Source organism: Copadichromis virginalis, linkage group LG11 (assembly GCF_057382275.1).
Source record: "Copadichromis virginalis isolate Kocher_CV1m ecotype Utaka linkage group LG11, C_Virginalis_male_GT1.1, whole genome shotgun sequence".
Classification (NCBI taxonomy): Eukaryota; Metazoa; Chordata; class Actinopteri; order Cichliformes; family Cichlidae; genus Copadichromis; species Copadichromis virginalis.
Genome location: NC_140628.1, coordinates 11,958,465 through 11,986,349, shown reverse-complemented (window position 1 = coordinate 11,986,349; position 27,885 = coordinate 11,958,465). Strand labels below are relative to the sequence as shown.

The 27,885-nt window shown below is 38.1% G+C and overlaps 1 protein-coding gene across 4 annotated transcripts in view; it reads right to left on the bottom strand.

Annotated features, from left to right (window-relative positions):
- Window positions 1–27,885, bottom strand: part of cdkal1 (CDK5 regulatory subunit associated protein 1-like 1) — a 281,165-nt gene that overhangs the window by 27,249 nt on the left and 226,031 nt on the right. For 2 of the 4 annotated variants that reach the window (XM_085473177.1, XM_085473179.1), the window contains one exon: window positions 13,931–13,993. The exons of 1 other annotated variant lie outside the window; for it this stretch is intronic. In XM_085473177.1, the coding sequence (XP_085329303.1) occupies window positions 13,931–13,993 (63 nt within the window). Of the gene's footprint in view, window positions 1–13,930; window positions 13,994–14,214; window positions 14,277–27,885 lie in introns of all 4 variants that reach the window. One more of the 4 variants, XM_085473180.1, reaches the window with a different exon arrangement.

Sequence of the window (27,885 nt, the reverse complement as noted above, 5' to 3'; positions counted from 1 at the left end):
CTACAAAACTGCTCAAAGAAGTCCTGCCATTAATTAATGCTTCAATCTTAGATATGATCAACCTATCTCTAATAATCGGCTATGTACCACAGGCCTTCAAGCTGGCTGTAGTTAAACCTGGCCTCTGACAGTGGACTCATCTCTGTGCTTGTCCTGCTAGACCTTAGTGCAGCATTTGATGCTGTCGACCATAATATCCCATTAGAGCGATTAGAACATGCTGTAGGTATTACAGGTACTGCACTGCAGTGGTTTGTATCATATCTATCTCATAGACTCCAATTTGTGCATGTAAATGGAGAGTCCTCTTCACGCACTGAGGTTAATTATGGAGTTCCACAGGGTTCAGTGCTAGGACCAATTCTGTTTACATTATACATGCTTCCCTTAGGCAGCATCATTAGAAGACATAGCATACATTTTCACTGCTATGCAGATGACACTCAGCTCTATCTGTCCATGAAGCCAGATAACACACACCAATTAGTTAAACTGCAGGAATGTCTTAAAGACATAAAGACCTGGATGGCCGCTAATTTTCTGCTTCTTAATTCAGATAAAACTGAGGTTATTGTACTCGGCCCTGAAAATCTTAGACATATGGTATCTAACCAGATTCTTACTCTGGATGGCATTACCTTGGCCTCCAGTAACGCTGTGAGGAACCTTGGAGTCATTTTTGACCAGGACATGTCCTTCAACGCACATATTAAACAAATATGTAAGACTGCTTTCTTCCATTTACGCAACATCTTTAAAGTTAGAAATATCCTGTCTCAGAGTGACGCTGAAAAACTAGTTCACGCATTTATTACTTCCAGGCTGGACGACTGTAATTCATTATTATCAGGATGTCCAAAAAACTCACTGAAAAGTCTTCAGCTAATCCAAAATGCTGCAGCAAGAGTGCTGACAGGGACTGGAAAGAGAGAGCATATTTCTCCTGTTTTGGCTTCCCTTCATTGGCTTCCTGTTAAATCCAGAATTGAATTCAAAATCCTGCTCCTCACATACAAGGTCTTAAATAATCAGGCCCCATCTTATCTTAATGACCTTGTAGTGCCATATCACCCTATTAGAGCACTTCGCTCTCGCACTGCAGGCTTACTTGTTGTTCCTAGAGTATTTAAAAGTAGAATGGGAGGGAGAGCCTTCAGTTTTCAGGCCCCTCTTCTGTGGAACCAGCTTCCAGTTTGGATTCAGGAGACAGACACTATCTCTACTTTCAAGATTAGGCTTAAAACTTTCCTTTTTGCTAAAGCATATAGTTAGGGCTGGACCAGGTGACCCTGAATCCTCCCTTAGTTATGCTGCAATAGACGTAGGCTGCCGGGGGATTCCCATGATGCATTGAGTTTTTCCTTTCCAGTCACCTTTCTCACTCACTATGTATTAATAGACCTCTCTGCATTGAATTATATCTGTTATTAACCTCCGTCTCTCTTCCATAGCATGTCTTTTATCCTGTCTTCCTTCTCTCACCCCAACCAGTCGCAGCAGATGGCCGCCCCTCCCTGAGCCTGGTTCTGCCAGAGGTTTCTTCCTGTTAAAAGGGAGTTTTTCCTTCCCACTGTCGCCAAAGTGCTTGCTCATAGGGGGTCATATGATTGTTGCGTTTTTCTCTGTATCTATGAAGCGCCTTGAGGCGACTTTTGTTGTGATTTGGCGCTATATAAATAAAATTGAATTGAATTTACAGAGAAAGGCTCTTTAGACAGCTTAATATTCTTGTTGATTAACTTTGTTTGTTTGCCTTAAGGCTCTGAATCAGACCCGTAAAGTGTTCTTGGCCTTGTAATGTCCACTGTCCTCTCTCAGAGCTAAGGGAAGTGTTGGCAGTTTTTACCCAAGCAGAATGCTTCATGTCTGCATCAAATCTACAAGCCCCCTCCAGGTCCTCTCCAGCACTCACAGAACTCATCAGACCAAAGCTCTCTCATGCATGTGAATACAATTAAAAAAAGAGACTTTAATAACATTGAGCTGGTGATTCAAAGGAAACAACTGTTAAACAGAAGGGAATAAAAAAAATAATTTTTTAGCAAGAAGACTAAAACCCACAATAAAGGAAATGTGCAAAATTAGTAGAACTAGTACAACCCCAATTCCAAAAATGTTATTAAAAAAATAGAATTCAATGATTTACAGATCTGGTAAACCCATATCTAGTTCACAGTAGAACATAAAAATCAAGTATTTAAACAGACAATTTAGTATTTCATTAAAAAGTATTTGCTAATTTTAAATTTGATGCCAGCAACACATCTCAGGAAAGCTGCGATGGGAACGATAAAGGCTGGAAAAATAAGTGGTACTAAAAAGAAACAGGTTGAGGAACATTTTATAACTAATTTGGTTAATTGGCAATGGGTCAGAAACATGAGGAGATCTAAATCAGAGATTAGATTAGAAATCTCCGTATGCTGACAAGGCTAAACGTCAGCGCAGGATGCCTGTAATCTTCAGGCGACACTGCTTGAAAAACAGGCATGGCTCTGTCATGGAAGTGCATGGGGGTCAGGAACGCTTCCGGAAATCGTTGTCTGATCACAGTTCAATGTCCCATCCACAAATGCAGGATACATTTCAAAAGCACTGCAAAGGCAAATTGGAAAAGTGTTCTGTGGACAGACAAATTGAGATGTTAAATTCTCTTTTAGAAAACATGAATGTTGCATCCTTGAGACTAAAGAGGCAAAAGGACCATCCGGCCTGCTGTCAGCGCAGAGTTCTCCAATGGTTTTAGAATAACACATGCTCCCTTCAGAGAATATCTTTTTCAGGGAAGGCCTCATCCTAAATCGCATACTCCTGCCATTACAACATCATGGCTTCGTAGTAGAAGAGTCCAGGTGAAGTACTGGCATGCCTGGAGAATATACCCTCTACTGGTTCAACACATGGACCACCTAGGGGAGATTTTTTACTAGGTAAAAATCCAGAAACTGATGTTATATGATCGATAACATACACAAGTCTGCAACTGCTAGCATTCCCTAACTGAATGATTGAATTCTGCCACGTGTATGGGTCTGAACACATATGCATAACTGTGTGTGACTGTGTGAACATCGTTTTTGCGCCACAAAATCCAGCCAAGACTGTTGAGCAGCTTGAATCCTATATCAGATGAGAATGTGACAACATTTCTCTCCCAAAAGTTCAGCAACTGGTCTGCACAGTTCAGAGACTTTTATGCACTGTTGTTAAAAGAAGAGGGGTTACTACACAATTGTTAATATGTGTGCAAATTTAAAAAGTGTTAGTGTTTGAACTTTGAATGCTACAAAATGCTGGTTACGCTTGCACCAAGAACACAGACTTTCCAAGCCTGAAGGACGGCATCCTTGCTGTTCTCCCATATAACAAAGCAAAGTTCTTTATAGTTTTCTTGAATGCTGAGGTCATAATATGTCTTGTGTCAAACAAGGACTTTCAAGAAGTTTCACAGAGTCTTTACTAAAGAATTGAAAGCATGCGAAGGTTAGCGCAAAATCATCACAATAACAATGAACAGGTTTGGTATTCAGTGTCAGTTTTGGTAACATGTTCCAAAACATTCTCACAGTACTTCTAAATTGACAAAAAAAAAAAAAACAACCTCAAAGGGAAACCTTGTACAAAGCACCTACCTTTTAAACCCTATTTAATGAGCTATTTTATTCTGTGTTTACGTAAAATGGAATGTCTGCCTGCATTTGATTTAAATGCCCAAAAGTGAGCATACAAGAAAACTCCATACACCAAACATCAACAACCAAAGTCCTATAATAAAGCTTTTCTATCAACGCAAAAACACAACAATCACAAAGTGCTGGGCTCCATTGCAAATAATAATGTCCTTCATTCTGAGCAGCAGACTTGAAATCTGCTCTTAACAATAACTTCTGCAACTAACACATCGTCGGGTTACATGATTAAACTATTTGATTCCAAAACCTTTCATTTTACTTCTTGTGAAAACAATTAATGCTTGTGTTACTGCTGATCGCACCAGTTTATTAAACATTCTTTACCCTTACAAAAGGTTTAAGTCACATTCCTAGCCGGCCCCAAAATACTGATTCTGCTTAATACTTAATATTGCCTGTAGGCACTGTGGTACCTCTCCTTGATCTTAATTTGAACCAAAGATGTCAATGTTGGATTCGTCACTCTTTAAGACCTGTTCCAGAGTCACACCTCAGCCTTTTCTGGCCGCTTCCCCTCTTTAAGAATGGCTTCTCGACAGCTGTCCTCCTATTGAGAGCACTTCTGTTGAAGCTTCAGCAAATGGTGGGTCAACTGGATCACTTGAAGGGCCTGATGCATCTCTTGGGTCTTTTTTATTACAATGTGTTTTTATTCTTGAAAATAGGAGAAGCGACCCAAGACTTTTGCATAGCGCTGCATATTTACACCTTTTATTTTCACTAATGCTGACGTTACCCTTGAACTAAGGACGGTATCTACCACTGACATAAAATTCTTTATAGCAGAAAGTTCCTACAGTCATAACTGTGGGTTAAGTGAAAAGACTGGATGTTTTAGCATCTAGAAGGCATTTGCTCAAAGCTTTACAAGCTTTAATTATTTTGTTGGAATAAGTTGGAATAACATTTCTCGTTTATTACAATTGTTTTTTGAAAAAGAGACGTTGACCTCGATGAGACTTTCTAAATACATATCGTTTGCTAAACAGTTTCTAGAAACAAAGGGAAAAAAAGCCAAATAAGAATGATTACACAGTGCAGTCTTTTACCGTTACAGTTAATTTATTCGAATTATTGCTCTTATGGAACATGTCCCATAAAGCTGCTGTATTCCTTTTAACCTCATGAATGTGTACCCCGGTCCTACTTGCACTCTATAATCTAGAACGTACAGACGACATATAGTTTTCTGGCAAAGTTTCACAAAAAACTTACAAACATGAGCAACTGATTGCCTCATCAGTTTCAGCCATTTGAAAAGAAAAGACAGCCAAGTCCGCCACCAGCGTGACAGATCTAGTTTGTCAGACGAGAGACAGATAGATGTATCTCTCACTACACATAAACACGCAGGCCTGTGACAGTAGCCCGTAGGCTGTTTAGTGTCTCAGATGCTGGAATGAATCACATCAAAACAGAGACGTGGCAGAAGACACAGGAGGAAAGCCTCTGAAACATCAGTTGCTAAAATCCATGGCATCACAGACACAGAACTCACAAACTGCTGAAAACACATATACTTGGTCATGCTAGAGGAAAGATTAACGTGTCGTGTCTTAGAAAATGATGTGAACGAAATACACAGAAAGAAATCACACAGCACAAGAGCTGTAGGTGGATGTGGTCTCGAGTTTATCACGTCCTTCAATATTTTATTTTCTCTTAGTTTAATTAAGTTTAAATAACAGAAATATTAACTGCTTTGCTCCATGCACCTGCATGCATTTATTTATTCATTTTTTTACATGAGATACTGCAGACATCCACTCCTCACAAACTGTCACCAGCACCCTTTGACCTACACCGATTTGATCTAAAAGGTTTCAGACAGAAGACTGACCATGTATTTCTTTCCTGTCCCAGAAAAGTAACAACTAACCTCAACTCGCTCCTGACCACAGCGATTGTAAATGTTCCATCCTTCATTTATTCAGCCCCTTATTGTCAGGCTTATTAGACAGAGTATGTGTGTCTGTGTACATGTATGTTTATGTAGGGATGTAGGCTGCAAAGTCCTCTTGGCATTACAGCATCTGTGCGTCTGAAACTGTGTGTGTGTCTGTGTGTATGCAACTGTAGCATCAATCAGAGCTCAGCTGCGATTGTCAGGCTGATTGTCTGTTATGTCCCTGTGGGCCTGGAGGCCTTGGTGTGTGTAATTCATGTATTTATGTGAATATGTAACAGACACGGGAGGAGACGGAGAAATAGAGAGAGTAAGACAGAGTTCACATGTAAGGCATACATCTATACATCAACATTAATCTATAATAGCAGCCGAGGCTAATGCCTTGGCAATAGCGGTACCATTATGATTATCACTGGAGGCCACACCAGGAGACACAACAAATAATCGCACATGCACTGGCCTATCTAGTGCAAATGTCGGATTGCTGTTCAAGGCTAGCCCTCCAGTCATCATATTAGGATGAGGGAAAGTATGTGATAAGGGAGAAAGAAAATCATGAGCTACAAGGCCATCCTGGTGGCTCTGTGGGATAAGGTGAGGATAGTCCTAATACCTCACTGGGTTAAAAGCTGGATCATGACCTTGATGCATATTCCTTTCTTTTCTTGTTGCTTTTTTTTTTAAATGTGATTTTTTTACCAACTGCACAAATCCAAAAATACTGATAAAAGACTTTAAATTTGGTGAGAAGTGATAAGACAATCCACTGGGAATAAATGTGTAGAAGTAGGTCATTTAAGGCATTTATTGTATCCATCTATCCAGGTTCTAATCCCAAGGCCCTTTCCCAAACCACTGTAATGGTTGGCGAGTGACTTGACATTGAAAACAGGGATCGATAATACCTTCAGTAAATCTTGTTTTTGAAAAGTATACGATGGTCTATTTTTATTCATGTTTATGCATTAAATAACATGTTGGTGTGACATTAATTCTACTTTATGTTTGCTTGGTAGGCAGTAGTTTGAGGATTTTCAGATTTATCTTTCATTTGTTTAAAACATCGTTTTGTACTTCCCACTGGAGATCAAAGACAAACAATGGAATTTTTGCCACTAGATGAAGCCAACAAATTTGCAACTGTAGTGTAGCATTTTAACAAGTTTGTTGGAAGGAATACTCTGAATACTATATAAATATACAATTTCTTTAAAAAAGAAAACTGTGCTTAATCTTATTACCAAGTTTTCTTTTCTGTTTCGCTGAATTTAAATCTTTCCCAACAATACTCCTCCTTCACAAACAGAAGCGTTCCCGTCAACCAATATCAAGGAAGCTGCAGCTGTCGCTCAGCACGGAGTAGGTTTTGTGTATAATTGTGCGCATCTTTAATTTCCCTCACTTATGCACATAGAACGCAGACACGGGGTTTAAATGTGTGCTGTATAGGGTTGCTTGCTCTTGGAATCTCAACATTTTGATTTCCTTCATGAGCTAAAAATTTTGCATGCATGTGTGTGTGAGTCTTCCTGATTCAGCACGCTTGCGTCCTCTTCATCTGTCCCACTGATGGTATATTCTGAAGTGCACCAATGATGGACTGTGAAGTACTTTGTTTTTTTTCCTTTCAACGAGTCACTCAGGTACCAAGGACAAAAATACAACAGATGTCCTGAACAAGGAAATGTGGAGAGGAGGACGCAAGACTGAAGGTTTTTATTTTCTTTATGCAATCCATTTGTTTTCGCAGGCTTATTGTCAAATGTACTTTTATACTTTTTGATAAAAACCCCCCCCAAAAAAACAGATGAGTGATAGAAGTCTTTGGGAATCTGTTGTTGTTAAGAGCGTCTTTAAGAACACACGTGTGCTGCTAATTTGTAACAATGTTAGCATTTATCTATTTCTTAGTGAATAGTAGTAAATCACAGAAAAGTGGGAGTCATTTCTGCTTATAATAGGTTCAGTCTGTAGATATGTCAGGCAATTAAAAGAAGTTCATACACTAATTAAAATGAGGAATCAGAACATAGAAAAACTGAAAATGCAGTAGGAAAAGTAAAATCAAAGCACTCTAGTCCACCTGTGCAAATGTGGTGCACATTAAAAACTGCAGACACTCAATACAAGCACAGCCCTATTTTTGCTGGTAAGTCTAAACCATCAAAGTGTATAGATGTATATTTAGGTAGCCTGAGTGGAAAGCGCAAATCAATAAATGAATAAATAAATAAAGACAGGCTGCTTAGTGGCCACAGGGTCAAAAGTTGACAAACTGGATATGTATGTGCTTGCTAGCCGTTAGCACATGGACTATGTGAGAGTCGTGATTTGAAGGTTGGAATATGTCACTGTTTTTGACTCAAAAAGATTAACGAGAGCAACCTGAGATGATATACCTGCAAACTGACTAAAAATTCCTTCCACACTATGCAAGAATTGAGGGCCAGAAACTAGAAGGATATCTGACCCAGAAAGAAGGGGTGACTTTTCTTGAAAACATCAGGAAGATGTCTCCCAAACCGAATGACTCTGAACAGACACTCCAAATGAAAAGTCTTCAGATGGTGACAAAGGGATTTCGATTAAATCACAGAGAGGGGAACCCGTCATTTTAGAGTATTCTGCTTTTTGCAAGCTGATCTATGAATTCATTTACTTTGTTATTTGGCAGCCAGAGTCCCAATAAGAAGTGACACAAACAGTCAATGAAGCATTTATACTTGCTGACCAATTATGCAGTTGCCAACTATATAGCATGCTTTGTATTTCAAGTGAATAAAAAGACATTTTAAAGAGCCAGATGAGTGTCGATGGAAAGTGAGAATAAATTAAATTATTTATCGTTTGAAACACTGAGGGCCAAAATTAGCAAACACACACACACACACACACACACACACACACGACAGATTGTAACATAATTAAGGTTCAAAATGCTCTGAATGGACATTTATGTTCTTTAATGACTTTGCTTTAATATCATCTATCAGATGGTCTTACTGTTCATTAACATTTAGAACTAAATAACACAATTGTTTTTCCCCTCTCTGATGGATGTAAAATTGAATAATGTAGTAATTATAAAATATATATACTCTGATGTTCACAACTAGAAGAAAGTGAATACATAATTAGCAGATGTGTTCAACAACAACAACATGTTAGTAACTATGAATTCATTAATTCTGTCAAAATATCTGAAAAAAAGTCTTTATCTATTGTCAAACATGGAATTATTTATTTAATTCTTCCAATTCAAAGAAAGAAAGAAAGTTTACATTTTACAGGATGGTCTCTTGTTATTTGCCTAGTAGTCCAAAAAAAAAAAAAACCCAACTTCAAAATATTCAGTTTGCTATCATGCTTGATCAAAAAAAATTGTTGGGTTTAAAGGGGGGGAAATCAATTATAAATAAAATGGTTGCAAATTAATGTTGTGTGGCTTGTCTAAACTTGTCATAGAAATCATTAAAAATAAAGTCAAAATCCTCATCAGTAAACGTCAGATTGCCTTCAGCAAGATGAGACTTGAATAAGAAAATGGCTCACAAAGGGGGCAATATTAGCACTTCAATGGTGTTGATTGATTTATGGCAGGGGGGTCAGGTTGAACTGGCTCTGTGAGCACATGCACACATGGGCGCACACACACATATACACCCAGACATAATGAGCATTAATCAAAGGCAGCAAGTAGCAATCAGAGTGAGATTTAAGAGGCTAGTGTGCTCGCACACAGCTGTGCCATTCAAACCAAAAGTCATGAAAAGACAGACAAAAAGTCCAATCCCTCAGCATTCAACCAAAACCAGTAAGATAAACACATAGCTAATACCCAGGATACACTCATAAGAGTGCTCTTGTTCATACGAAACCACTTCAAACAAGCACGCTAAGCATGATGCAAAGTGTCTGTGATTAAAGCAAAAACACTTTATGAGCTCAGCCTTTACATGGTCACTGAGATGTGTGAACTGAGAGGAGGTAAAATGGCATGTGTAAGCACTGATGTTTAAAAAAAATCAATATCCTTCAGTATTTATGACCAAGGAAACAATATGTGATAGCAAATAAAATAGTGAGTTTATGATTGAGATAGATAACATTAGGTAATGTAAGTGCAAGTCTTGTGTGCAGGCAAGCCATCTTTGAGTGAAAGTACAAATAAAGGAATAACCTTAGTGGCTATAGATGAATTCAAATATGCCTTAACTCGGGGGTGTTCCATTCTGGGTATGAATGTGCATTTTTAAAGGGCTGGTTTTGCCGACACTGATCTGTTGTCCAAAAAGGGGTTACACCAACAAATATATCTGGATTATACATGTGTTGCTTTAAATCTATTTTCATACAGGGAACGAGCTGTTAAAATGACAGGACTGCTTTGTGTGAGCGGAATACACAAAAAAAAACCCTGATTACTTCAGCATGTCTCTTGTTACTGTGCATTTGTATTCCAGCAGATGCCAGACCCTTCTGTGGCATATGGCTGAGTGACAGGGCTCAAAAACGGCCTGTGTGTGTGTGTGTGTGTGTCCATGTATAGACAAATTCAGGCTCTGAATAGACTAAGATATGATTGCTTGAATATAGAGCGTGTATATTAAGCACTTCGAAACAAATTGGCTCACACACTCACAAGCACCTGTATGCTTGGCGTGGTGGGCTTCACTAATTTGACACTCAGCAGATGCTTGAAGCTACTGTACTCATTAACACAAACCAATATTCACAAAACGGATGTAAATGTATGAGGAAGTGTTAAAAAAAACAACCCTTGCATAATGCAAATGCACAGACATTACACAAAGATCTGCATAGAAATGTGCATGTGCTGGAAATTATTTTTATGCATATAAAGGTGGTAACACTTTAATTGCCTTGCACTTTGCAACAAATAATTAATAGAACAATAAGAGAATTAGTGAGTCCTATTGTGGCACTCCAACTCTCTAATCTTAGACTTGAGGTAGTCGGTAGGTCCTGATCTGCTCTGAAGCCTTCAGTTTGATCTCCGGAAACAAGCCTGTTCAACTGCAGCGTAAGAGACTGACTGGAAAACCAGCTGAATCACACAAAGGACCACCAAAGCAGCAAATGAGCCAGTGAACCATCCAGCAGGGAAATACAAGATGGGAAGGGTTGTGCAAGCTGGTTACCAACTACTGAAAATGAAGAAATGTGTGTGTGTGTTCCTGTCTAGCTATCTTTGTGAGGACCAAAATTTGCATTCTACTATACTTGTGAGAACCAACAGTCACTTATGAGGACACACTCACTGGTTCTCACAAGTTTGAAGGCCTTTTTGAGGCTCAAAGTGTGGTTTTAGTGTCAGGGTTACAATTAGGTTATGGTTAGGTTCAGGGTCAGGGTTAGGCATTCATTTTTGATGGTTAGGGTCAGGGTAAGGGGCATTATGTCAATGAAGGTCCTCACTAAGATAGCTGAACGGGCTTGTGTGTGTGTTTTCATGTCTCAGCAGCTACTGTAAGAGTTAAATCAATATTTCTATGTTTCTATATTTAAGGGAACACAAGTATATTGGACGCACTATAAAATAAAAGTTTTTGTCTTGCCAACTATCATTTTATCACCTTTTACAGAACTGGCAAATTTCATCCAACTACTAACAGCTTTTCAGTATGTGTTAGATTTAGTGTAGTCGTCAACATGTTATAGATTTTAATGATTGAAATATCTCAGTTCTCCATCTCAATGTGAAACTTACAGTAACTTTAAGCCATGAATTAAAAAGTTTTCACATTTGAAACAGACAAAAAAGACAGAAGTCAGTTACTTCTCAAGTGTGCAAACGCAAAACATACACAGTAACAACACTACTATAGTGTTATATAAAACGGGGTCAAGGTGAACAAGCACTATGATAGAAGCACATATGGGATACGCCTGCTGGGGTTCGGGCTAACAATTAACATAATGTCTTTTAAAACAAACCAACTTTTTAAATGATCCTTTAGGACCTTGTTCTTAGATTTGTTTTCAGTCCCGTGTGTTAAGGAGATCTAAGCAAAATAAACTGGCATATTGGCCGATGGCAGACTTCAATAAGACTTAATAATTTACCAAGTCTACGCATCAAGTACAAGTCTGTGGTACTTGTTCTTTCTTTCTTTATCCAACACCCTGGACACACACACAGTTATACTCAATAGACATTTACTCAAAGCAAGAAAAAAACCCTCCATACTATACTAGATTAATAAACTAGTTGGTGCCTTCCATAAGGCCTCCACACAGTTCTTAGTTCAATCCATACTTGCCACTAAAGGTCATCCACTCATATATGGTGCATTAGATATGTAAACAACTTTGTCCTTTGTAAAGACCTGAGGCATTTCATGCACATTGCTGCACAGTTACTGCAAAGAATGACTTCTTGACTTTTTCTAAGGCCTTAAAAAAGGCTTAAACTCATAATGCATAATTTTCTATATATTTACTGTAAAGCCCCACTCAGTGACACACATCATGCATGAAGGCTTGTACTATGATGAAACAGTGTAATGTTATGAACATGAACTGCACATCAAGCAAAAAAAATGTTAAATGGTAATGCAAAGAAACTTAATGAGTCACAAAAGGACACAAATATACAGTTCTACGCATGTTTAGTCAGAAAATGTCTATAAAACTGGCAATTCATTTGTGCATTTACATTTCATGAATGTAAATGCATGGTACGTGATATTACATGACGTTGCCCAGGGCGACAGCATAAAAACATCCCACAAATAATCAAACCTCAATCAGCAACGGCGTTTTGTTTTTTTTGCTTTTTCTTAAGTACAGACACATACAGTGTATGTTATATGAAAGAACTAAGACACACATCAGCATATGGATTGTGTATTGCTTGTCAGTGCATTCAGATTTTTCTACGTGCCAAACATCATACACAAGATGAGGCCAATGAAACCCCCAGAGTGCAGTTTTACAACCTTTAAATTAAAAGGTTAACATTGTCTCTCTCTCGATATATCTATATCAGGGGCGATTCTAGGATTAGAGCTTTGGGGGTGCTGAGCACCCAGAGAGCTGCCCAGCCAGGCAAGATAAACTTTACACGTCACGATGAGACGTCTTCCCTGTCTGTGTCAGTCCCTGCATCCTTAAATGTCTCCAGTTGTCCCGAGTTCTCTATAACTGTCTCCTTGGTGCATTTAAACCCCTGTTCCTCCCTGTCCTCGTTGTCTGTTGTCTTCTTCTCCGTTATCAGTCATCATAATTTTACCATCTCTGTGCAAGTCTGCAAATTTCTTTATTAAATCATAAGACTTTTTTTTTATACATTTTAACACAATTTAATCCCACATTTGTGAAAGAAAAACAAAACACTGAAAAGTCTGTAATAAAATCATCAAATCTGATAAAGGTTATTTAAATGCTGCAAAAGAAGAATGGATTGGAATAAAAAAATACATATCCTAACCTTCATTACTGGGGGAGAATAATGAATGATGCTCATAGTGAGTAAAAAGTAAACTGAGTGCATTTTTTGGACAGAGATTTACTTTTAATGTGTATGTATAATATAATACAGATACATAAAAAAACACTCCCAAAACAGAATAAATTATTACAAATAAATTATTACAAAATATTAATAAAGAAATATATAAAAAATGGAGGCAACTTTGCCTGTGGTAGAATGTATAAAATGTATGAAAAAATCTTTACTGCAGATACTAATTTTACTAATTTAATAATACTAATTTTGTGTTGTAAGATTTATGAGTTTCATGCTTTCATAGTGGTGCTTGGGAGAGCTTGACATTTTATCAGGTGGTACACACTGTAAAAAGTTTGAGAAACACTGATAAGTGTGTGTGTGCTTTTGGAAAACATTTAAAGCTGCTGTACAGAATCTTTGAAACAAGCTTAAAACATTTTTAGAATATAAACAGAGCATCTGCTTCTCTTTACAGCTCCTCACTCCACCAGGGCTGTTTGGCACTTTCTGATAGTGCGCAAATGTGATGTAGGTACTGCGGCAGTCATACAGACAACTGGACGGTCCAAAAGTTGGCCTACCTATTACTGGCTGAGGTTTTAGTAGAGTTGTGGCTGAACTACATAAAAATATATCATTAATTTTCATCTCCCCAATCAATGATAATGTTATGTTGGAATGTTGTTAAAGAGGGTCAAAAATGTTTCAACCCAGTTTGTTTTGCAGATTCTGTACAGCAGCTTTAATATAGGGAGGACACAACTTCCAGATTGTGTGAGTAAAATTAGGTTTTTTGTCTGTGTCAGTTTAACAGTTTGTGTTGTGCCTGTCACTGTTCCCTGTCTGTTTTCTTACCTGGTTCTTCCTGACCTTGTACTTTCTCCTCACATTCCCCTCTTTCCTCTCTCCCTCTTCGGACTGACAATCATACGCAAATAGATTGTATTCAATTAGATGAAAAATTACATTAATATGAAAAAATACTATTAAGATCACTAATGAAAAAGTCCTCTCTCAGTGTACTTTCAACCAAGAGGCAAATAACCAAACCGCATGTATATCTAATAAAAGATATAAATATTGAAACACTGATCCAACATTATTCCTGATTCACAGATCATTTGATTTTACACTTTTACCTGAATGTGGCTCCTTTTTTTGAAAAAACTTCCTTATATCCCTTATAAACCTGGCTGTCTCTCTGTACACACACACACACACACACACACACACACACACACAATAGGAGTTATAAGGTTAATGGTTCAGTTAGCTAGTTAGTATCCATTTCTAACAGGACAGTGGTAACAACAATAGGCTACGGACAATTTAAAGTTTTAGATTTTAAATAGGCTATATACATTTCAATGGGAGCAACAGGACAATGAAATGTTGCTGATTTTAATACAGAGCAGGACAGATTGTAAGGTAGCAAACATTGTCGGAAAACAAGTTTTCAACGCTGCAGGTTACCTGGGTGCAATGTTCCCTCTAATTTTTCATGTGTCTGAGCGAACACACAAACTCCATGAGCGATCCCTTTAATTTGTCATTTATTAAAATTATAAATATATATTTTAACTCAAAAGTACAGTTTTTAAATTTAACCCTAACCCTTTTTGCGTGTTTTTTATTTTGACAGCGAATGCGCACCTGCAGACCACTTATGTGCAGCCCTGGTTATTTAGCTCGTCATATTGCAGCCACAGAAATTATTTTGTCCATGAAACCATAAAGCTGCACTTTCTTTTTGCCTTATAGTCTGATTTGTCATAACTTCTCCGTTTTGTGGTAAGCTTTTCTTTGGCTGTCACTTCTTCACCCTGACCTGTCTTATTTGGCTCAGCAGAACTGAAATGCTTTTACACACGCACTCACATAAGCTCAGCGATTCTCTGCGCGATCAACCTCTCACATGTTTAAGCTGCGGGAGATTTCACTTGTCATGTTTGCATAGTAAGCTAACGATTAATAAGACGATGTCAGAGGAATTGGTGCACAAATTATCATCACTCACAGATCAGTGCTGTCGCTCTCTATACACAGTTCGCACGATTGCAAAGTGAAAGCAAAAAAACAAGCGCAAATTCAAACGCGACTTCAATATGTCACATATTGACAGTGGCTCACCGATGCCAATGACATAATTACCCAGCTACATTTCTGAAAGAATGCAAAAGCATTGACATATATTTTTCCTACAATAGCCCGACGGGCAGGGCAGAGATAGATTTTGGTAGCCCGACTGAAAAAATCGCTAGCTCCGGGACGTCGGGCTAGCGATATTGCGAGCCCTGTATCTGATTGAGGAATCACTCATCTTTGGAAAAGAGAGTTTATTACAGAGAAATGGCTCTTTCCAAAATAAAAGCTATACTATCCGCTTCTTCTGGGCTATATTCTCAGCAGCATAAGGAGAATCATGTGCTAACAGCTGTCTAAATGACTCGGCTAAAGTTAGTAGCATGCTTGTTGTTTTTGTCTTTGCACTAGGATGATGTCAGCGTAAATGTGCAGTCATATTCGTTGTGTTCCCACTAGTGCTTTCAGGTTAATCTCGTTGAAATGACCTTAACGCCACAACACGGCAAATCTCCGTTAACGAGCTACCGCCGATCGCTCCGTGCATGGGGCTAGACGGCCAACACGTTAACGAGCTAACTGCGCTAACACACTAGTTCCCACCAATGTAATTGAGCATTGCATGGCACATCCAACATACTGTTTTACTTTAGTCCATGACTCGCTTACCTTCAGGGTCATACGTCACATGAAAACCAAAATAATTCCAAACGCCAGATCTGAATGAGGTTCAATTTGCATGTTGCAAGGAGAGCTTAACTTCTGTCTCGCTAGCTTGCCCTGCGCTCTTCCTTCTGACTATGCTGTCTGTGTTGAGCGCTCAGTGGATCTGCGCTGGACAGTGCAGCCTAGGCGGAGTAGTCGAACACAGATTCACTGAGCGCTCAACACAGACAGCATCGTCAGAAGGAAAGTTGATAAAATAAATTACAAATGTTGTATTGTTCGATACATATGCGTACCAAACCGAAAGCACTGTATCGAACGGTTCAATATCGATACGAATATCGTTGCACCCCTAATATATATATAAAAATCTCTGACTTGTATTATGAGTATGTGGTAATGCAGCACGTGGTAAAAAAAGTATGTGGTAAAAAAAGTAATGCAGCCAATGGCAGCTGCAAAAAACTTTGCAGCTGCCATTGGCTGCATTACTTTTTTTAATGCAGCCAATGCGCTTTTAAACAGACATTTCAAGCTATTTACAGAACAATCAGGTGTTCTGCATCAAATTTGATGCCACACAAACTATTTGTGCCACTCCAAAAAATAATTTCTGTCCACTATGAGATAAAGGAGAACAACAGCCTGATACCTGCAGGCCTGACAACAGGAGATGTATCACTCCTGTAACACCTGTAACATTCAGCAGTCGCCTCATTGTTCTGACACACACAAAACTATTGACTACACTACACACTAACTACACAAGATTTGCGCTAAACGTCTCAAATCTCTCACATCTCAAAACACCGCCGTCACTCCTAAAACTTCCCCCCGTTTCTTAACAACTAGATGCCACGTTGCCATATCATTTTTTGATTGGTTGACATGGCACTTTTTTCGACGAATAGAAAAGGGTGTGGTTTTTTTTGGTTTTGTTTTTGCTCACAGGCGGAAAGCGCTTTCGAGTGTTTTCCTTATAAAACGCTGTTTTTACCGTTTCTTCCCGCAGTAAATATAAACAACGATAGTATTCAGGAAGAAAACCAAACATTGCAGATATTTTTATCATAACTCTGGTTTTACGTGGCCTATCAACACAAAATCAAAACTGGTATAAAGTCCACACTTTTTCTGTCCATTGTTCCATCTTTCCTGCTCACATCTCCAATGGTTGTACACGTTGTCATTAACTTTGCTTCACTCCACATCAGCCACGCTGCTTTGCTAGCTAAAACACCGCTGTCGGCACATAAGGACGCTGTCGTAGCCTGTCAACGACGTTGATTAGCTGCGTATATACGAATGTGAATCGCATTATTGGCTGGACTATGGGATAAGGTGGCATCGTTCTAATTCCATACGGGAGCAGCCAGTCACTTACTGACTAACACTGCAAAACAGAATTGTTAAAGTATTAATTTTAATTTCAATTCAGGTTAGATTTTTTTTTTTGTGCGCAACGCAGATTTTCTGTGCGCAGAGAGCGTGCCAGCAGTGCGCAATTGCGCACGTGCGCAGCTTAGAGGGAACATTGCCTGGGTGTAATGTTTTTCAGCTAAAAAGAAACATGTTCTGACTCCTACCTAACTATATAAGAGTAACTGAAGGTTAAATGCATCCAACATGTCCTGTTTTAAGCCAGGCACTTACACCTCCGCTCAGCTGCGTCTCAGCCACCATCGCTCTGGCAGAAAGGGCGCTAGAGCCAGAGCAGGGGAGAGCTGGAACAAACCATTTTGGGAAGGAGGGGGGGTTATCTATACTTTTGTTGTTAAAATGTTACGTCTCAACCAAGTACTGTATGCTTTTTATATTTTTAGTAGTGTGTCACACAAACAGCAAATATTGTCAAAAAAAAGTCAAAAAGTAAGAAATCTTTGGGGGTGCTTTGATTCATTTTGGGGGTCCTGAAGCACCCCCAAAAATGGGCTAAAATCGCCCCTGATCTATATCCATCTATTCATAGAAATAAAGATATATATAAAACAACAGAGCTAAGAGTTTACACCACAGTTAGTAAAAAATAGCCTGTGTCCCTATGAGATTTCCTGAAATCTCAAACACCAAACACCAAAATACATCAGTTACCCTGAGGACATAGCATTAAGCTATAGTCTATATCTCCTGTTTTTGCCTGTTGGGAATTAAATACACTGATTTTGCCAATGCTCAGCCATAGCTTGAGGCCTTATTGCTACTACCTGTGCTGTACTGATGAAAAATACACAATTTTATTACAATCTGGCATTTGCATACACACACACACACACACCCAGTGAGAGAGCGAGAAAGACCGCTGAGGCTGTTATAGCCATATCAGAAAAACAAACATCACTTACACATGCTAAGTCACACACAAAACTGAAGCCCACATGGCCTAAAACAGCACATATTCAAGACTATGCACATACAGTATATCTCCCTACTTGCACAGAAAAACAAAAGCTAGAGGGGTGCTTAATTTGTTTATGCTGCAGTTCCTGGAAAAGACTCCGCTCAAGGCTGGCTTTACTTCTGCATCAGAAGAGATGACTCGAACAGGTCTGCCCTGCTTTTAATGTCTCATCCCCTTTTTTGTTTTTATTTGTCGCCATTCTCGGCATATGTGCTTTTAACAGGTCTGTGTCAACTACTGACTTTATCCTTGGTTTCTAGTTTGTATTTAATATATATTTGTGTGTGTGTGTTTCACCCTATATCATATTCCAAAGCAATTTTGGGGCTAAACCCATACAGGGATTGGGTCAAATGGTGTATATATGGTGAATACTATAGCACTGTAGCGTTTAGCTGTAGCTATTCCATTCTTCTGTTTTATTATATAACTTTTTAAGTTAAATTCCTCATTTTGATTCCACCAGCAAAGCACAGTGAAGTTCCATTATGTGCTAAAGATTCAATCCATCACTTGAAAAGACTTCAAATACGAGTCTGTGTTTAATAACGGAAACAGGCACAGACACATATTCACAGGTGGCCATTAAGCATTTGATCTTCCCTGCTTTCTTTCAACAGAAGCTTCATGTCATCAAGTCGGCTGACAAGCCCTCAGGGTACTGCTCCTTCCTTTCAAATAAAAAAAAAAAAAAAATACTTATTTTAATGGTGTGACAGAAATCTGTCTGACTCAGAGATAAATGGTAGAGAAGGAGACCAAAATAAGAAAGAGACACAGCTTGAAACCTTAGTTCAAGCTGTTTCTTTTAGTGAAATATGTATAAAAGTTAAAACCATATCACAGATCCAAAAATTAAATCTATGCTAAATCACTAAAGATGTAAATTAAGTGCAGCTTATAGAATGAAAATGTCCCCTTTAGACATCAGATAATACTTCCAGTAACCATTATTAATAAATGTAAGTTGATCGTTAATTTAAATTTAGTTGATGATTTACTGTAATTTACCTCAAAATTCATTTTTTTAATGTAGTTCCTTCCTGTTAAGCAATGAATGATCATTAATGTTTAATAACTGGTTGCAAATTGGTTTATAGAGCATCTACATGGTTATTCTAAAGCTGAATCTAATTGTTTATAAAAATCTGCAAATTAATGTGATGATATGTAGTTTGTCTATAGCATAAACATGTTAAAATGTCATATTTACAAGTTGCGTTCTAACTCTTGATTTGGCATAAGCTAATTTTGGTTTACTTAATCTTTCATTTCACTTGCTGTTTCCTTATGTTTACTAGCTTTTTGTTTTCATTTTAGGGATCAAAACCCATATGTATAAATACCCAAACACAACAATGCTCGAGGGTTCCAGTGTGTTAAAGTGTGTCCCATGGGTCTATGTGAAGAGCACATAACACATAAAGTGTCAGCCACATCATCAGACTGCAACTTATTGGCAATAATACAATATCTAAGTGAATATATAATTCTTAAAATATTATTTTTATTACATGTGCTATGATGAATTTATTGAGAAAAATTCATTTGATCAATTTTGTGAGTTTGGTATCAAATTTAGCATGATCGCAGAGTGATAACAGAGTGATGCTAATGGAAAAGACATGGTATTGTGGTATTGTGACATTTCTAGACTGAAGTGTTTATATATTTCACCATTAATACTTACAAGGTTGACTAATACCCTACAAGTGATACAATGCCTCAAAGCCATATAATACATGTGTTGATAAAGCTCAACCCTGAACTACCACAGGTCAAGCCACTGTATGCTTTCTGAAACACCACTTCTTGCATCCTTTGGCTTTCTAAAGCGTCAATTAAAAGTAATCAGATCAGGACACAGGCCTGTTATTAACTTCATGAAAATCACAATAACCTCAGGTCTATTACTCGTGTCCCTGAAAGCCCACAACCCCCCCCCCCCCCCAAAAAAAAAAACCAGACAAATAAAGTGCATTTGAACCTCACCTGCTCCCATTCAGCTTTCTATTTGCTTCTTCGCAGGCATGAAATAAAACCATGGGTGAAAATAAATAGCTGATGCAGTCGAGAGAAAGAGAAAATCCCTGATGCTTTTCTGCTCTTTAATGGGCTTAAAGTTCATTTTCTTGAACTGGCAGGACTTCAAACAACTATACCTCACTTCAACAAGCCTGGGCTCATATATCAACATACACAAAAAGACAAGCAGCCGTCCAGGTCAAAGAACATAAGACCAGATCAGGAGCAGAATGAAGATGACAGAATGATGACTAAAGATGACAAAGGTGGGGTTTGCAATCAGTTTTCAGCCGAACTACAAACGCACAGTATCCTTTGGCTTTTCAACACACTGTCATTGCAACACAGAGACTACACGTCTTTAACAACATACATTAAATGTGTGATCCACCTTACACTTTTCACACACACACTACAGCATATAGCGCAATATATATTTAAGATTCACATGAAACTGTTAAGGCGTTGGGGTGACAATACCAGGTAATACTTCCGATTTATCGCTGTTAGTATCACAACAAATGTCTCACTGGTGACAGAGAAACCTACCTTCTTGGTTCCAAAGCCACTTCTGTCAATGCTCCTTTAATCTAAACGAGTGATACTTTCAGGTGAATTTCACCATACTGTAGTTCATTGTTCTCCTGCATCTGGTTGCCAAAGCTTTAACACCCCTGCCTCGCCCATGCCTGTTAATTACGGCTATTTATTAGCCCCAAACACCCAATTAACAGGCCTTCAGCACAACAAGCAAACACACTAATCTATGCGCAACACATTGAGAGACAACTCCACCAAATATTATGAAGAAAAATTAAACCGAGGGCCACCTCAAGAATAAGTGTCAAAGCTGTTGAACATTGTCTTTGTGTTTCTTTTCTTCCGTTCAGTCCCATAAATATTCAGCCCATTGTTCTTTCTGAGGTGTTTTTGTTCTTTTTGTCTCGTTTTCTCCTCTTCAATATGTGGAAGCTCCGGCTCTTTTCTCCCCTTTATCTTTAATTGATTCATTCCTTCATTGTCCCAAGCTGTCCAGCGTGTTTCAAAAGAGCCGAGACTAATGATGGCGGGTTGACCACATCGTTATGACCTATACGAAGAGTGTGTACTATAAACGCAATGATCAACAAAATATGGACAGAATTATGTGCTGCTATTGAAACATTCCAACCAAAATAAACAAAATTCTGCAATAATGAATCAACTTCAGTTGCAAGCTTTTGTAGTGGCAAAATGTCTCGAGCCTTAACATGAAATGAAAAATCAAGCAATTGATTATTATATGGTTGGTATGCATATAACATTTATCATACCCCTTGTCTGTCATTAAATGAAAGGGATTTCTCACAGAGACATGGATCAGCTGCAGGGTATGTGACAACAGTTTTATATTTGGACCTACATGGTACAGTATACACATAAATCTGGATTATTAGCATTCGATCACTGAAATATTCTGAAGTGAGAGAGGAGAGGAAATACCTTAATTCTCTGTTGCTTATTGATTACATCCTTATAGCAAATGTTTCTGAATATGAAAGTCATTTGTTAATATGTAGTCAGGAAAAGAAACGGCAACAAGATTAGGGTGTAGAAGGAAGCATCTAGTTTAAAAAAAAAACAAAAAAAAAAAACAAACATAAAACAGACTCCCACAGCATGATGACATGGGTTAACCACAAATGAGCTCTAATGAATGATCCCATCAAACATACAGGAAATTTCTGAGAACAACAATCTCACATGGTTATAATCTACTGACTGACTTTTACATGAAAAAATAAATATTTTATACGTCACACAAACATGTCAGATATGACAACTTGGGAATAATCCTTGCCACCCGAACCCGTACAAAGAACATAAGGCAGACTTGCATCACTATTTTTAACTGCCTTCATTTAAATTCTAAAAATCTGGCTTGCTTGCTTACACAGACACACACAGTCACACACCCACACAATGCCTGCAGACAGTTAATGTATCACTTATCCCCCCTACTGTGCCCCAGTTTCTGGAAGTCAGTTATGAGAATAAGGACTTTACAGCAGTGATCCTACATTTGGTGCTATACACACAGCTCATTTGCAGGCCCATGTGAGCAGCATGTCTATATTCCAACTGGGAAAACTGTTGTCTTGAGTGTAAAGTCAGTATTCTTCAGGTACTCTAAGATCCTCCTACTCTAAGATATGTTGCTAACATCTCTCCCTATCAGTAAATTTACAAGAACATAGATTAAATAAATAGATCAAACAAAAACAATACGCAAAGGACTTAATGACCAGGCAAATAAAGAGATTTGACACAAATTCAGGCATGTCTGTCAACAAACTGTTCAGAGTTCAGATGGTTCTGAATACAAATTATGTATTTGGTCAGTGGAGGCAGCATGCCCACTGAGGAGCTGCATAAAAGGCAATATGAGATAAACACAGATGGGTTTTTTTCTTTACAGAGAGAACTTTGTGCTGACCAAGAGTCTGTGTGTAAATATATAATCACATCTAATTGGAGTTATACTAAAAATGCTAATTTAGCGTTAACTGTAAACTTTTAATGAAATACCAGAGGAATTTTTAAAAGGCTGAAATAAAAGTTTAAAGATGTATCCTGACTAACAACAGGGATCTCTTGCAGATGAAATGGTGGGTGGTGCGCTCTCCCAGAACAAAGCCAAATAAAGCGATCCTAACTCAACTGAATAAAGATCATTTTAGTTTCAACAACATTGTCTTGGACAAAATGTGGTAACAAAACTGACTTTTTCCTTTTGTTCTGTAAAGACAGGCACGCTTTGAACGTGTTGAAGCCACAGGAGGAAAACTCATTTTGCATACTGCTAATTCAAAACCTTTAAGATTTAAACATTTATGTCTGCACTGCTTATAGCGACTGCCGAAGTAAGTCATGTTGGACAAATAGATACTCTGTAAACATACAGTGGACAAGATAAAAGCCAAGTAGAATCAATAAGCAAATGCAAGATTTCAAACTGTGTTAACATGCAATTTACAATGGAAGATAAGCTTTCCAAAGGCCTGTGAAACTACAAGATAAAGTGGCTGACAAAAGCGCTTGTGCAGTATGCAATGTATACAGGCAAAGAGAATTAATTATAGAGAAGGGCCGAGTTTTTCCGATGTTCTGATGAAGTGTATCTGACTCTGACTGTGCAGTACTGTGATAAGCTGGGATTTAAGTGGGAGAAGTGCATTAAATAACCTTAAAACACACATAAAATTCGTACAGCATAAGATCCAGGTATCTTGGTCTCTGTGCTAACAATTATCCATCTTTGCTTTAGTTAGTGGCTTAGATGGAACATGACAGCATTTCAATGTGAGGTTTGGATTCATTGGATTCTTCCTGTGAGGAACAGAGTGTTGGCAACTTTGTACCTCAGCACTCAGCGACCCCACTCTGTAACCTTTCATACTCTGCTACTTCTGATACAACTCCACTTTGCAATAATACAACTCACAGTTGATTGTGAAATGTCTACCATGGAAGAAACTTCACAAACTGAGCTGTTGCAATGATGACATCCTATTACAGCACCATGCTCAAATTCAGTGAAAAAAAGAAAAAACAATTCTTTCACAATTGTTTTTAAAGCCACGCTTCATGCAAAGTAGGTGATTTTATACACTTGTAGCAAAGGGACTGAATTCAATGTCTCTGTAATGAAGATATTTATTCAGTATATATAATGGAGGCTGCAGGAAGTATTGGGAGCAAAATGTCAATTATCCAAAATAAAGCTAGATAAATATCAAGAAACAGGTGGGAAATTGTCATTTTGGTCAACTGAGGGAATTTTATTTTGAAAGGCCAAAACATTTACAGGTACCCTGTTTAAACAAGGGTAGTCAGAAATTGAGCCAGTGAGGCAGGATTACTGCCATTGCACAGCCAAACAAGCAAAAACTTCCAGATTGCTGATTTGATATTAAGCCATCTCCCCTCAGAGACTTTCATCACATCATACGGACCTAATATGTTATGTACCTTAGGCCAGCGGCCCCCAACCTTTTTTCCGGACCAGTTTATGTCCAACAATATTTTCACGGACCAGCCTTTAAGGTGCCGCGTTTAAGTACAACAAAATAAAACCAGTACCAAAAACAAGATTTATTCATAACACACGGGAAAAAACAGAGTTAACAATAAAAATGATTTTAAAAAATAACAATAAAAACCCTGAAAACCATACATTTCACACTCGAGTCTTAACTCTTGTGGCCCGGTACCAAACGACTCACGGACCGGGGGTTGGGGACCGCTGCCTTAGCCTACCTAAAGCCCCCTCAGGTTTGTCACAAAGATTTTATTTTTATGTTCAGTGGGTAACTGAGCATCCATTACATTACCCATATGGAAAAGATATATATAAATCTTATAAAGTTTGTATCTGTCTTGTGTGAAACTTGTATGAAAAGCATACAGGAGTGAAAACAGATATAAGATCCCTTGAAAAATTATATAATGAAACATGTATATTTTGGATACTTACTAAAACAATATATGAAAGTAATGAGAAAGTGGCCACTTTCATGAGTAAATCATATAAGTTTTTACTATTTCTTTTCCATATGGGTAATTACTACAGAAAAGCATCAAGAAGTGTAACAAAGTTGCACAGTTAGTCTGATCCACTGCCCAAAAGAACAATCTACAACATGCAACAGTAAAACTTTGCATTGAAAGTGTGAGCCCTGATGTGCAACCCAGTGAGTAAGTATGCTCCAGGCCACACTCATGATGTGATGTGACAGCTTCAGGCTTGGACACTGCAAGCCATGCCAATGGAAATTAATAATTATCATCATAAATAGAAAATCAGTTGGAAAAGAGTTTAATTTATCAACATAAAACTAAATGAAACAGAATCAACTGCTTTTGTATGCTAGTAACAAAAAAGTCTAAGTACTTAAAAAAAAAAGCCGCACAGAGCAAAACGGGTCTTTCACAGAAAAGCAAAAACCGATGGATGAATAGACAAGTTAAGCGAACATGGCAAGAAAATAAATTACCATAACCAGTACTAGTGTTTCATTTCTCCACTTCCTCCTTGTCTTGTCCTGAATAGTCAGTTAATTAACAGCAAAAGAAAAAAAAACGGAAGCACGGCAAGCCAAAGTCAAGTTTAACAAAGATAGAGGTTAACATTTCACAACAATGCAAAACAACAGCAGCTTAAAAACTCATTTTAAAGAAAATAACAGCAATTAAAAATGGCAAAAGGGGGAAAAAAGAAAATGCTAATTGTTTGGTTTAGTAACAGGCGGGAAAAAAAGAACAGTTTTGTAGAGAGCTGCTAGACTAATTAGAATTTTTCCTTTTATTTCCCAATGATAGATAACTCTGTAAACTCCTAAACAAAGCAGTAGTTCAGAATATCCAAAGGGGGAGTTTATTAATGTGTAATTAAGTGTTTTATTTTCTACACATGCCTTTATTCCCTGTTTGGGCCTTCATTATGAGCCTATTATTCAGCCGTGTCTAACTCCCTTTTTATTACTATATTCCCTATTTCTGTTTCGCTCCCTTTGTGTGTGTTTCTTATGAGGCTGGGCAGGTGCACCGGACCATATTGACAGCTTGCCCTCCTCTCTTGCCGCGGGGAAAACTGTCACCCCTGTCATTCAGGCCTATGAACACAGCATGGAGAGTGTATGTGTGTCTGTCTGTGTGTGTTCTCAGGAGACTGTGACAGTGCGTGGGGGAGAAGAGAGAGGTGCTTTGTTAACTCGAGTCAGCTGAATGTGTGGACGCACACATTGCTGACAATGACCTAATCATGATGGGGACTCCACAACCTCAACCTGGAAGGGCAAATCCTTCAGGGAGCAAAACTTTGCAAGTGATGACACGGTGATGCAGCAAAGTCTGAATGAGAAAAGTGCAATTACACACTTTAACTACACATTTATACAGAGAAATATAACTTGGTGGTTCTTGGCAAACAATAGCAAGGATGCTAGTATTACTGTGCATCACCACTGACTATGCGATACGCATAAGAAAAACTCCAAGTATCTTAATAACTTGAGCTATGAACAGGTTGTTTTAATTGTTTTCACTGTAAAAGATACTTATTGGTTAATAGTGGAGGTCATATTGGTGTTTGTTCCTCAAACAATTACACAAAGAGATATGTTATTAATTTTCTTTTTAATGTCTGTCTATAATTAGTCTGTCATTTCTCTGTATCATCCTCTCATTTCATTCACAGGATTCTCTGTGTGTCACCACAGAATGACAATTTTAATATGAGTGCAACGTCCAATCAGAATGTCAACATCCACAAAGAATTTCAAATATCAACCACCAGACCAAAGCACAGTTTTCATTTTCACCTTGGTGTCACCATTCACAGAATATCTTCCTGTCCTTACTTTTGAAAAGCTCAGCATTTATATCTTTTAGCAAAAATTCTCTGCATTCGAAAACCCTACAGTAGTATACTGCCCCTCTACTGCATGCTAGAGAAAAGAAGTTTGGCATTGATAGAAAAAACAGAAACAAGCCTCCACCCTAGAAGTTTGTTTGTTTTGATTTTTTTTTTTTAAGTTGAAGGCAGTAAAAAACAACAAAAAACAAAAACAAACAAGAACCTGCAATCCTGCAAAAAAAGAAGAAAAAAGCCCCAAAACAATAACACAAGGATCCAACACGGCTTAATAGGTTACACTGTCAAAGCCTAAGAGAGTCTGTATGTGAGTGTGTCCGATGGGGGCACTGGCCCCAGACAAAGTGCTCTGCCAGCTTTCTGCCCACTGCTCTTTTCATTGCTGATGGATGGGCCTTGTTCAGCACCATCTGGCTAAGGGATACCTCACATTAATCATTGTAAACACACACACACACACACACACACACACACACACACACACGACACAAGAAGGTATTTTAAACATAAATACAACAGAACAGTGCAATTGTCTATAAGTAATGTATACTAACTGTTTGAAAGTGGAGCGCTCCAATCACTCACTATGACTTATATATATTCATACATTTATATTTTTTAAACTAGGTGATTATTTATATTTATATTAACATAATTTTCTCTAGAGGCAGATATCGGGGGGGGGGGGGGGTTTAACACCATTTACCGTGCACAGACTGCAATAGTTTAACTTGTAATGTCAAAGTGAAAACAAAAAGAAAAAGACAGAAAACACGTATGCTTTCTAAAAACCTTTTATGGTTTTTATTTTAGCGAGCCACTTACTCAGTTTGTCATTCAGAATTATTGAAGATAGATTAAGAAACAAGCTCTGTACAAAAACAACAATTAGTTCATTTAAAAACATTGTTTCATCGGGTTGGTACCCTGAAGCTACAATAAAGCCTCGACTAACTCACAACCCTCTCCCCAACTCAGTCTTTATTAATGACCTTTTCATCACAACAGGCAGATGCAAAAAAACAATAATGGCTTCAGAAACGACTATTTCTCCCCTCTCTCTAAATCTAAACGCTGACTCGCTCGTTATCGCTCCCTCAGCCTCGCGCACAAACACGCACAGAGACGCACAGACATAGGATGTGTTAGTAAACACATGATATCCTTAAATAAACCATAAGCTGAGCTAGCAGACGCCCAAGGGAATCATGGAAAATGAGGGAC